At 48.7% G+C, this 13,019-nt stretch overlaps 1 protein-coding gene across 1 annotated transcript; it reads right to left on the bottom strand.

Moving 5' to 3' along the window:
- Nucleotides 1–11,558: 11,558 nt before the first annotated feature.
- On the bottom strand, nucleotides 11,559–12,316 carry LOC102502103 (immunoglobulin lambda variable 4-69). Its single transcript, XM_027773123.1, has 2 exons — nucleotides 12,193–12,316; nucleotides 11,559–12,081 (listed from the first exon to the last, which is right to left on the bottom strand). The coding sequence occupies exons 1-2, from the start codon at nucleotides 12,239–12,241 to the stop codon at nucleotides 11,702–11,704; spliced, it is 429 nt and encodes a 142-aa protein (XP_027628924.1). The 5' UTR covers nucleotides 12,242–12,316; the 3' UTR covers nucleotides 11,559–11,701.
- Between the last annotated feature and the right edge of the window lie 703 nt (nucleotides 12,317–13,019).

Below are 13,019 nucleotides of genomic sequence, written 5' to 3'. Positions count from 1 at the left end.
GGGAAATGTCATTTCTCCTGTGGCTAGAGGTGGTTTCAGGACCCAGGGCCAGGATGCTGAGGAGGATCCTGACCTGTGCAGTGGAGAATGAGGACAATGAGAGAGAGTGGGGTCCGAGCCATGGTGCAGACGCCCTGGAGCCGTGCTGAGGCAGACACGCTGCAGGTCTCTCTTATCCTCTCATTGACCCAGAGTAGGGGTGAAAGGGGCCTTTCATGCAAATTCTGTCTTTCTTCCTCCCTTGCTCTGAGAGCTGCCCCAATGGCTGGTGGCAGTTCTGAGTGGGGGGAGGACTGGGCCTGGTCTGAGGATCCCCAGGGTCCCTGAGAGGACCCAGCTGTTGGGCCCAGTGAGCCCTGAACAGAGACCAGGAAGCAGGTGTCTGGTTTCCAGCTGAGAGCCCCACAGTCCCCTCAGAGCAGGCCCACAGCGCCCCCTACTGCCCAGGCCCAGGACCATCGTGTCTGTGAGCAGATGCAGGTGGTCCCCAGGGCTCCTGACAGCACTCGGCTTAGACCACTGCCCACTGCCCACCCTAGGGCAGAGCAGAGTGGTCAGGAATCAGAGATGGGGAAGGGAACGGGTGATAATGGTCCTCACTTGAGATAAGAATGGAGGGAAGGCACTAGGTAGCTTGGGCAGATGGCAGAGGGAGGTCAGGCCCAGGTGAGGCTCATTGTGTGTTTCCTTTCCTTTTCTTTTTCATTCGTTTGTTCATTTGTTTTTAGGTTTTTGCCACAGGGCACCTGTCATTGCCAGAGAGGCAAGAGAGACAGAGAAAGGAAAGTGAGAGATCACCCTCCAGGGGAGATGGCCATGCCACAATCCTTTTTCCTTCATACTCCTCCTGGGATTTTGGACACGCGCACACACACACACACACACACACACACACACCTGGCTCTTACACACAGTGCGTCTCCCTCCTCTCTCAGCCTTCCTCTCCTCTCTGCAGTCCCCCTGCTCCAACTGTGGTTTCTTCTCTGGCCCAAAATTTTCATCCTCTCTGTGAGAGATTTCTCTTTGGTTTCTGTCTGCAAAGAACTTCCCTGTGGATTCTTCAGTATCCGTGTGAATATAAAGAGAATAAAATATGAATGTCGATTACCCTTTCTGGAAAGGCGGAATAGTCTTTCTGGAAGAGCAGACTCTCGGGCCTTTCAGCAGAAACCCTAACCCAGAATCCACATTTACAGGATCCCCAGGTGCTTCGTGGTCACATGCCCATGGGAGCAGCCCTAGTGTGAGGTGGCCATGGGAGGTTCAGGCTGTGACCCAACCCCCAGGCCTCGGTCTATGCTGCCTCCCACCATCCTGGCCTGGACACTCACACCCTCCTTCCCACTTTGTATTTCACTTCAGATCCAAGGACTCCAGACTTCCATGGAAAAGGCAGCCTCTCCTCAGGATTCCTAAATCCATAGAAATAATCAAAAGTGCTTTGTTGGGACCAGTAGGTGGCGTGGTGGTTAAGGTGCTGGGCACTCCCACATGGCTGACCACGGTTCAAGTCCTGGACCTGGCAGCTTACTTTCTCACCTTCTCTCTCTCTCTCTGTTTCTCTCTGGTCAAATTAAAATAAATGAATGAATAAATAAAATAACTTCTTTTAAAAAGTGCTTTGTTAATAACAAGAAGGCTTTCTTTTTAAAAAAGTGCTTTGTTAATAACAAGAAGGCTTTCACTTGTTCACATCTTCCTATCTAGAGAGCAGGGAACAGCTGGAATTACTGAAAACTTGGCATTACTGTTTACATAATCTTAATAATATAAGCAGACATTACATACTTATGTATAATAAGACGTGGAAATTCCTTAAGTGAAGCTCCTATGACAATAGCAGAGTATAAAGGTAGGAATAGGAGGACAAACATGATCCTCTTTGTGAAAAACTGAGACCAAGATGAAGAAACACACACCAATTCGGATCTGTGATTCTGTTGCTTGTTTGGTGTGCCCTGGCGTAGGGCGGTAATGACCATGTGTCACAATCTGGGAGCCCTAAACAGCAGAAATGCTCTGTCTTACGGTTCTGGAGGCTCAGTGTCCGGATCCATTGGTCAGCACCGTGTGCTCTCTGGAAGCTCTGGGAGAATCCTTCCTCCCCTCTTCCTGGTGCTTGGTAGCTCTGGGCAACACCGGGAGGGCCCTGGCTGGCAGCTGAGTAACTGCCATCTCTACCTCCTTCTTCACATGGTTGTCCCCGCGTGTCTCCCTGTTTTATCACTGTGACCTACTAACAAGGTCACCGGTCAGATAGGGTCAGCAGCCCACTCTACTGCAGGGCAGCCTCATTCTAACGGGACACCTCAAGGACCCCGCTTTTCAAAATGAGGTTGTGTTCTGTGGTCAAGGGGTAGGACTTCATTCATCTTATCTAGGGGCCACCTTGGTCCCCACAGCTTGAGGGAAGAAGAATACATTGCAAAAGTATTATAATTTCCAATATTAATAGATCCTTATCCAACACACCTACAGTAAATCACAGGGGGACTTGACCGAGTCAGAATTAGTAACACATGAAGGGGACGTCCCTCCCCTCACTCCTGGTGGCACAAGGAGCAGCACTGGTGATGCTGTCCTCCCGACTGTGCGGGACCTCCGTCCTCGGTTCTGATGTCCCTGGTCCTGGTGTATGGGGACGTAAGATAATGCAATGGTACTCGTGTGGGCCAGCTCAGCCCAGCTCACTCTTGAGCATCCTCCACTCCAGGACTCGAGCAGGAACAGGGATAAACCCAGACCTCTCCTCTCCCTTCTCTCCAGATGGGAACATCTGTGTTCCCCTGAGAGCTGAGTTGGAGGGTCACGTGATCCTGATGTCATGCAATCACTCTGCACCCACACATTGTCACATGTAGATTTGTGTCTTGGCTCCCCGTTGGGGTATCTCCCTGTGCTAAGCACCCCAATCTGATAGTAAGCTCTAGTACCCAACCTTAAGTACTACTCCCTCGAGTGCAAATTTCCAGAGATTTATAGATATTTAATCTATTGCATTTTCCTGTTCTATAATGCTCATTTGTTCTGTTATTATGAGTATTATTTTTATTTATTTATTTTTTTTATCAGAGGGCATGTGTGTTTGCCTAAGAGACAGAGAAGAAGGGAGGTGGAGAGGAAGAAAGCGAACCCGGAAAGGGTGTATCAGCCATAACTCCTCCTCCGGAACTTCCCTGTCCTGTCTGGATTTGGGAAATGCCTGCACACCTGGCTCGTGTGTTTCTGCAGGGGCCTCGGCCAGGTCTCCAACAACAGTAAGCCGTGAGGGAGTCATTTCCCTTACACGCAATTTTACAAGGCCAGCTCGACTTGGACTTTTTATGAGATGTGGAAAAGAAGGTCTGGAATTGGTCGTGACAGTGACTTTGAGATGACCGCGTTGATATCTCCGCTGCTGAATTTCAACACCAACTCACTTTCCGGTTGAGCATCTAGATGGTATTTTCCCATTCAAGTTGTGACTTTCTGGTTCTCGATGTAAATGATTTTTAAAATTATATGCTCGACATTTTGGATGTAATATTTTGAGACTCTGAGCCCCTGTTCTCTGTGTCGACAGATGTGAGTCGCGTGCCTCAGGGGAGGCACATGTCCCTCACGGGGACACAAATCTCAGGACTCAGGTGCTCTGACACCTTCCTGGAGACAGGGGGGCAGGGCCTGTGCCAACTCATTGGTTTCGAGTGGATGTGAGGTTGGCTCTGAGGACTGCACTGAGTGTACAGAGGGGGTGTCAGGCTGAATGGAGCTGCACCCACTGTGCAGACCTGAGACAGAACCACAGCAAACACCCCCTCCCCAATATCCACTGCCCAAACTTCAGCGTCTCTGTGACAATCATGGCAGGAGACTGTCCTGAGAGCCTGGTCACTGTCAGTCCACACAGGAGGCACCCCTGCTGTTCCCAATGGTACTGAAATTAATCGTCTTCTGAAGATGTTTCTTCTGGATTTCTAGAAGAAGGAATGTGACAACATGACAGCCTCATAGTATAAGGAGGCTGCAGGAATGTGAGACGGCAGAGGCCTGAGCAGCTCCTTCCACAGGGACCAGGGATGGGGGTGACCGTGGTCAGTATCTTGGAGGGCAGTGGGTCCTGCTGGGGACAAAAATATCAACCCCTGCTTCTAGATGAGGTGCAGGTTCTCAGCAGGTGGGTCAGTGCACAGGTCTTCAGGGACATCAGACAGTGTGGGCCTTGGTGAATGGCAGGACTCTCACAGTCTGGTCACAGCTGGGGATGAACCTGCTGTCAGGCCACGCCGTGTGTCTACAGAGCTGCTTTTTCAGTTCAGATGGTCCCTTTTTCTTCCTTTCTTCCTCCTGCACTTCTCCTATCATGGCCAAGAAATTATTTCCTCATCTGGTGGTGAGGCTTCCTCCTAACAGTTTATCCTAAGGGGTGGTTGTGGTTGTTATTGTTGTTGTTGTTTTTGTAGAAGCTTTTGCCTTAGGGCACATGTTCGTGCCAGGAAGAGAGACAGAGATAGAGAGACAGAGAGAAGAAAATAAGAGGAAAAGTGAGAAATCACCCCCAGGAGGAATGACTATGCCACAATCCCTCATCCTCTACTCTCCTCCAAGGATCTTGGGCACACACACACACACACACACACACACACACATCCATCGTGAGTTTCAAGCCACTGGGTCTGGGACTCAAACCGCAGTTCTTCATGTGGGGGGTCCAATGACGAACCTGCTACGCCATTTGTGGATCCCCTAGCCCAAGTATTTTACAGTTTAGCTTTTACATTTGGGTCCTCAAGTCATCGTGAGTTTGCAGTTTGATATCCAGCTTTCTCCACACCATTTGTTAAAAAAAGATGTCCTTTTCTCATTGAGGACCTTGACGCTCATGCTACAAATAATTTGGCCAGAAGAGTTCATTACTGGGGGCAAGCAGGTGGCGTGGCAGGTGAGGCAGCTGGGTCTCACGTAGCGGGTGCTGTGGTTTGGCTCTCGGACCTCGTGGCTTACAAATCGTGACTGGTATGTGTGTGTGCCCCAAATCCTGAGAGAAGAGGATTGCAGTGTGGCCACCCCGCCTGGGAATGTTTTCTCACTTTCCCTCTCCTCCTGCCTGTGTCTCTCTCCTGGGAGTGCAAGTGCCCATAACAAAAAATGAATAAGAAAAAGATAGAGAAAACAACAGAAGTTTATTACTGCTTTTCTCTTCTGCTTTATCTGTCAACCTGTCGGTCCATCTGCCAGCCCCCCTCTGCCAATTAGTGCCGCTTTCATTGTGTGTTAACATCAGGAAGTGGCGGGGCCAGCAGGTGGTATGGTGGATAAGGGCACTGGATTCCCACATGGCCAACCATGGTTCAAGTCCTGGACCTGGTGGCTTGGTTTCTCACGTTCTCTCTCTCTCTCTCTCTCTCTCTCTCTCTTTCTCTCCCCCACTCTCTTGTCAAATAAAGGAAAAAGAAAAAAATTAACAAATGGAAATAAATAAATAAATAATTATTTTAAAAAAATAAAAAACCCATCAGGAAGTGGGACCTCCAACTTCATTCCCCTTTCGTGATGTTGTTTTTGACTATTGGTGTCTCTTGAGGTTCCCTATATGTTTTAGGCTGTATTTTCCAGTTTTTGCAAACACAGTGCCAGGTTGTTGATAGGCCTATCAGGTTTGTGTGGAGCCCTTGGATGGTCTGGACATCTTGATATGAATTATTCCAGCTCCTGAGCACAGGAGACTTTCCATTTTTTCCATGCGCTCTTTCATTTCCTTCAGCAACGTTTTCGAATTTGAAGGGAGTGCATATTTTAACTCATCAGTTAAGTTTGGTTTCTGAGTATCTTATCCATCTGTGATGTGGCCAATGGAATTATTTTATTTATTTCATTTGTGGCCATTCACTGTTCCAATCTATAAACAGAACAATGTTTTCTGCGTTGAATCTTGAACTTCTGCTGAATTTCTTTACCAGTTCTCATGGTAAATTTTAGGATTTTTAAAGTTTATTCCCAAGGCTTTCCTACATGTAAGGTTGTATCTGAAAGCAGAGATCATTTTGCTCTTCATCTCTAATTTCTATTCATTGCATTCATTTTCTTACCGGACCGCTCTACCTAAAACTTCCAACACTGTCTTGAGGAGAAGGGGTCAAAATGGGCATGGGGGTCTAGATTTTGCTATTACAGAAAAAAAAAATGTTTTATTCACCACTGCCCTTTGATGGTAACTGTGGGTTTTTCACCTGTGGCCTTCATTGCATTGAGATAGTTTCTTTCCATTCATGGCTTCCTGAGATTTTCTGGTTAGTATTTTTTGTTTTGTTTTGTTTTGTTTTTAAAGGTTTTCGCTATAGGGCACCTGCGCTCGCCAGATAGACAGAGAGAGACAGAGAGACAGAAAGCGAGAAATCACCCCCAGAGGGGATGGCCACACCACAATCCCTTCTCCTCCATTCTCCTCTCGGGATCTTGGGCACGCATGCACATGCGCCCAGTGTGAGTTTAAGCGACCGGGTCTGGGACACGAACCGCGGTCAACTACATGGGAGTTCAGCAACATAGCCATTACGCCAACTGCTGGTCCCTGGTTGGTTTTCATTTTAGGTTTTGGTTTTTGTTTTTTCTACAGGGTGTATATTCTCACCAGAGGGAGGCAAATAAGAGAGAGAGGGAAAGCGACCTAGTCCTCCAGACTCCATAAGGATGAGGAAAGAGATTTCTAGTAGTGAGGACACACAGCCAGGGCTGTCTCTAGAGCAACCCACCCTGTCATCCAGACAGATCAGTGGCATTCGAGAAGTTTTCACATGGTGCTAATGAGAACGACTCGACTGGGGGCGTAGTTGAGAGAGTGTAAACAATTCCCCTAGGCACATGTCACTGAGGAGAACTCAGATCCCAGCTTTAGGCCAAGCAGAGGAAGCATCTCCATTGGGCACAGGTAGGAGCTGACAGCAGGGGAATTTTTGTTTTTGTTTTATGTTAACTATGATAGGCTTACTATGTTCAAAACACAAGTCATGCTTCAAAATGTTATCGAAAATAGATGTCTAAAATTAACAGAGCTAATTTAAAAAAAAAAAAAAAAAGAAAATAGATGTTTAAAATTAAGAGCTAATTTAAAAAGAAAAAAAAAGAAAAAAAAGAACACACCTTACAATACCTTACAATAGAAAATTCGACAGCAGGTTTTTGTCTCACTTCCCTCCTGGCTGTCCCAGGACTGACAGTAATAGTCAGCCTTATTCTCAGCCTGGAGCCCTGAGATGGTCAGGGAGGCCAAGGTTCCAGACTTGGAGCCAGAGAAGTGATCAGGGACCCCTGAGGGTCGATGGCTGCTACCATAGATGAGGAGTCTGGGGGCTGCCTCTGGGAGCTATTGGTACCACTGCAGATTATAGCCTCTCCCAATGTTGTCGCTGCTTCCCTTGCAGGAGATGGTGACCCTCTGTCCCAGGGCCCCAGACACTGAGCGCGGCTGAGTCAGCACAGACCTGGGCCCAGGACCCTGGAGGTGGGAGAGACACAGAGAGGGTGATTCTGGGTCTAGAGACAAGAAGAGAACCCAGAGCCCATGGTCTCCCCAGACCCATCCCCTGGCCCCATATCTAGTCACCTATGCAGTGAGCAAGAGGGTGAACAGGAGAGGGGACCAGGCCATGATGGAGGAGATCCCAGAATCCTGCCTTCTGGGCCCACAGCTGAAACAGGGCTCCCCTCAATCTGTCCTTTCCCCTTTTCATGCTGTGACAGGGGGTGGGGAAGTTCATGCAAATGAACCCCCACCCAGAGCTTGCTGGTCCCACCTGGCCCTAGGTCAGTCCTAAAGATGTCAGAGTGTGGGTGGGGTAAGACTATATGGTCCCAGGGGTGTGAGGGTCACAACAGAACTCCAAAAGGTCAGCAGGCAAGGACAGGTGGTTGCTTTCTGCCCTAATTATGAGATCCCCCCAGGAGTGGGCTCTGAGTGCCCCCTGGTGTCCATATCCAGAAACAGCATCCTCTTGAATAGATCCTTTCAGAGACAGCCTCACCTCCCATTTCTCTGTCCACCAAGTGCCCTCAGTGCCAGCCTAGGGGTCTGTCATTACCTCAGATCTATGTTTATTCTCTCTGTGTGGGCCCCCTTCAGCTCTCAGACTGAGTGTAAAGAAACAAGCAGCTCACTTTTCCTCAGTTCACCCCGTCCTTGGCCCAGGGCAATGTGACAGGCACGTCCGCCCTTAGCAAATCCTTACTGAGCACGTCCCTGCCATTGGCTGCTCTGCCCCACAGGGGTGTGAAATGAGGAACCGCACAGCCTCGACCTGTCCTGGAACTGACCCTGATGAGGACACCCAAGAGATGAGACCTACAGAGGTCTCCCTGCCTCTCTGTCACCACTAGGCAGAGATCTGAGGGGCCACCCTACAGCCAAGGATCTGAGAGGAAATGAGGGTGGTGAGATCATAGCAAGGAGGACTCAGAAACAACAGCTCACAGCTAAGGAGGTAATTGCTGGGTTCAAGGGAAGATAAATCTCAGTTAATTAAGTAAATAAAGATGGAGAAATAAACAATGAGATCTGGGTGAAGGATTAGACTCAGAAACAATGAGGATTCTGGCAGGCCTTGCACCACAGGGATGCAGGTTGACAGCCTCTGTCAGGCCAAGGGACCGCTAACTGGTGGAGGATGACCCAAGAGGTCATGGGGAAGGGAAGGTGGGCCGAAATCCATGTTAGAAGGTTGTGGCATGAAGAATGCTGGAGAAAATTCAGAAAGTATTTCTGGGCTGCCTTTCAGACATACTACCTAGGCCAGTCAATGACCTAGTGTTTAAGGTGGGTGGATCCCACACAGTCAACTGCATGGTTCAAATACCAGACTCTGTTGGTTGAGAAACATGCTAGGGACATGTGCATGCATGTTCAAAATCCCAAGAGGAGGACGAAGGAGAAGGAATTGTGGCATTCCCATTCCCCCTGGGGGGTGCATTCTCACTTTCTTTCTCTCTTCTCTCTCTCTGCGCGCACACACACGTGTATCAGAACTACAAAGAAACAAGAAACAACAACAAAGCCACCCTGCCCGAGCTTTGCTATTTTACTGTGGCCCTAAGAACACAACAGTGGAATGAGAGGTTTGACAGGTGCACTTCGCATATTTTATAGAATCATTTGTTCACCTTTATTATCATTATCGTTATTGTTATTCTCTGTATCTTTTCCAGGTAACATCCTAATATACCTAACAAAATACACCTGCCTAGGAATTGACTGTCATATCTGAGGAGTGAATTCTCTAACACCAGAAGAGCTTATACTCTGCAGGATTCCCAAGAGGTACTCCAAATGTACTTTGGTGACTCTGTTGCACTGTAATGATTCCTGCTCTTTAAAGGAGAGTGAGCTAAAGGTGGATATTTGGGCCATGAGCCTTTAAGTGCTAACACAGCTGTGGAAGGGGTGAGAAACTAGCAGGAGTGCATTATGGGAAAAGGAAATGGCTCTACCCTGTGACTGGGTAGTAATAGAACAGCCCAGATACAAAACTGAGGGGGAAAGACCAAGATGGGGACACCAGTAGAATCCATAAGGGCTCATCAAAGTTAGCTTTGTGTCCTAAAGGGACTGCGTCACAACTGATCAGTGTCAGGCTAACTCTGATCCCAGCTTCCAGGACTCAGAAGAGGAAGATGAGGCAGCATCACCTAGTTCATCTTCCTTAACTTCCCTAGAACACATTTACTTCCTGTTGGCATTTGTACCCATATTCTTTCTCTTTACATAGTTATTGACGACTCCCTAGGACAGGGACCCTTCCATCTGGCCTACAGTATACCCTGAACCCCATTAACACGAGAGAGAGCTGGGTGATCAGACCCAACACCTATGCTGGTTCTCTTCCAATGCCCACAAAGAATTATTAGACATGGACAAAGAGAGGACATAGCAACATGGAGTGCATTAAGAGAGGGAAGGAAGAACAGAGCTCTCAAGCAGGGAGTGGGTCTCAGATGGGTTGTGAAAGAGGAGCTGGTGGTCACAGGTTTTTATCTTGCAGTCTGAGCAATGGGCTGGTTTTCTGATAAGGAAGTACAAGATTTTTCTTAACTTGGGTAATCAATGATGTCAACAGCCTCTACTCCCCACTACCAGGGATCTAGGTAGTTAATATTCTATCTTACAAATGAACCAGGGAGGCTTGCTCTTTGTTCTCATATACATGGCTCTTGTCTTCTTCTGGCTTTTATCAAAAGACAGACACTCATAGTTCCTCCTTGAAATATCATATTGATAAGGACATGAGACCAACAGGCCATGTTGGCTTCTCAAGTAGGTCAAAACCAACTCTGGCAGTAAGCAGTGCTCTGTGTGAGAAAGTGGTGAGAGCTAATAATTGATCTCTAAAGAGAGGATTAAAGATTTTTATTAGTGGCTCAACTACCATGACTCCATCTCGTTTCTGCCTTTCTGGTTCATGGACTCCCTCCCTATCTACATAACCAGAGAGCTGACTCCTACCTCACCAAGACCACAACCAATGCCTGGCACATGGTAGGTGCTCTGGAAATGGTGTGGAAGGGTGACACCATATAGTCAGTTCTCCCAGGTCAGACACAGCAGGGATCTGAGTCCCTGATCTTCTCTGGCCTCTTGCTATGGATGGAATCAATCCACCTCCATCATATATTTTTAATCAGACCCCAATGTGTGTATATTTAGAAATTGAGCCTATGGAGGGAATTCAGGATAAATTAAGTAATCTTCCTTAGATTCTGCTCTTATAAGCACACGCTGACCCTGCTCCTCTGCATGGTACACTGCCCTCACTCCCCAGATTTCAGACTACACCCTACTCCTCCAGAGCAGGCTACTCTGGCCCCATCTCCCACCGCCCTCAGCCACTCCCCTGCAGGCTCCTTCCCCACATGGGTGCTCCTACTCCTTTCTTCCCAAATCTCCCACTCAGTGATTGACACTAAGAAGCAGGGCTGGAGCCGGGAGGGTACAGCTGGTTAATTTGATTTTTTAATATGTTTAATTAAAGATTAGTTCAAAATTCCTCCCGGTGTAAACCCACTTGTACAAGGTCATAGAGCCTCTAAAGCTATTCTGAGCTTGGAGAGCCTAGAAACTGCTCCTTAGGTCAGCCCCACAGCGCCCCCTGCTGGATCCACAGCCTCACTCCCTCCAGAGTTTAGGACCTTACTGATGACGCTGGGGACTGGGTCCCTGATGACGCTGATGACCTTGGATGACCCTGGATAGGAGTTCTGGAATATCTGGCCATACGTTACACGGCAGAGGTAATTCTGCCTTCTATAGGTGCTTGTGGGTTCTTTGGCCACTTTGGGACTGGAGGCAGTAGGATTCTTAAAATGATTGAAAATAGTTTCCCATGAAGAAAGTCCATAAAGGCAAGAATGAATGGCTCCTTGACACCTGGAGAAGATGGTGAAGGTATGAGACAGGAGGTGATAAATGTGCTCCCAAGTACACCTGGTCCTCATGCCAGCCTTCCCCACCCCAGCCCTGCGAGGAATGAAGGATGTGTTCATAGCCCCAGCCCACGGTGTTGGTACAACCTCCTGGATGGACTGACGCCCTCGGGAGAGGCAGACTGCAGTCCTGGCTCACTCAGGTCGGGGGACCCTGAGAGGCTCTGAGTCACCACAGACTGTCCTGCTTGACTGTAACATTATAACAACAAAAGAATATTCAGAACACCAAATACTCCTTGGGCGCCGTGTGTCAGTCATGGGACTGGAACAGTAAATACAGTTTTTGTCTCACTTCCCTCTTCATCTGGATCACTGTGCTATAATTACTACCATCAGGTACGCCACAGATGTAGTCAGCCTCGTCCTCAGGCTGGAGATTGGAGATGGTCAAGTAGCGGTCGGCCCCAGAGCTGGAGCCTGAGAAGCGATCAGGGATCCCGTCCCCCTTGCTGTGGCTTCCATCACTGTTAACATACATCACATACCGAGGGGCCTTCCCTGGCTGCTGCTGGTACCACTCAATGTAGTAGGTGCTGTGCCCACTGCTCAGAGTGCAGGTGAGCTTGGCCGAGGCTCCCGGGGAGGCAGACGTAGACGGCGACTGAGTCAGCACGGGCTGGGAGAGGGACCCTGGAACACAGACACCCATTATGGCCTGGGGAAGGATGGGGAAAGGTCATTTCTCCTGAGGCTGGAGGGGGTTTCAGGAGCTGGGACCAGGATACTCAGGATGGTCCTGACCTGTGCAGAGGAGGAGGAGGCCAAGGAGGGAGAGTGGGGTCCAGGCCATGGTGCAGACGCCCTGGAGCTGCACTGAGGCAGACACGCTTTACGTCTGTCTTATCCTCTCTCTAACTCAGAGCAGGGGGTTGATACCTTTCATGCAAATTCTCTCCTTGTCCCTTCTCTAGCCAATTCCCTCCCTGGGCCTGCAAACTGCCCCCTTGACTGGTATGATTTCTGGGAGGGGAAGGACTGTGCCTAGCCTGAGGCTCCCCAGGGGCCCAGAGGGGACCCAGCTGTTGAGCAGAGATCAGAAGGCAGGTGTCTGGTTTCCCAAGTGAGAGCCCACAGGCCTCTCAGCACAGGTCACAGCACCCCCTGCTGCCCAGACCCAGGTCTGTCCTGTCTGTGACCAGATGGCAGGTGGCTCCCAGGACTCCTGCCTGTACTTGGCCTTGACTACCACCCACTCCCTGCCTTAGGGTAGAGCAGAGCAGTCAGGAATCAGAGATGGGAAGGGTGTGGGTGAGGGTGGCCCTCACTTGAGACATGACATGAGGGGAAGGTACTAGTGAGCCTGGGCTGTTGGCAAAGACATCAGGCCCAGATGAGGCTCACAGTGTGTTTGCTTTCATTTCTGTTCTTTTTCTTTCTTTCTTTCTTTCTTTCTTTCTTTCTTTCTTTCTTTCTTTCTTTCTTTCTTTCTTTCTTTCTTTCTTTCTTTCTTTCTTTCTTTCTTTCTTTCTTTCTTTCTTTCTTTCTTTTTTTTTTTTTTTGCCATGGGCAATGTGCTCTGCTTGAGAGGAAAGAGATAGAAAGAAGGAAAATGAGAAATCACCCCTCAA

This window comes from Tupaia chinensis, unplaced genomic scaffold (genome assembly GCF_000334495.1).
Source record: "Tupaia chinensis unplaced genomic scaffold, TupChi_1.0 Scaffold000323_1, whole genome shotgun sequence".
Classification (NCBI taxonomy): domain Eukaryota; kingdom Metazoa; phylum Chordata; class Mammalia; order Scandentia; family Tupaiidae; genus Tupaia; species Tupaia belangeri.
This window is presented reverse-complemented; position numbering and strand designations above follow the sequence as displayed.

What these genes read in the sequence shown, in the direction of transcription:
- LOC102502103 (XM_027773123.1), bottom strand. Translation starts at nt 12,241, where the DNA reads ATGGCCTGGACCCCACTCTCCCTCCTTGGCCTCCTCCTCCTCTGCACA. An exon ending in CCTCCTCCTCCTCTGCACAG is followed by an intron (nt 12,082 to 12,192) that starts GTCAGGACCATC and finishes TCTGTGTTCCAG; the next exon opens with GGTCCCTCTCCCAGCCCGTG.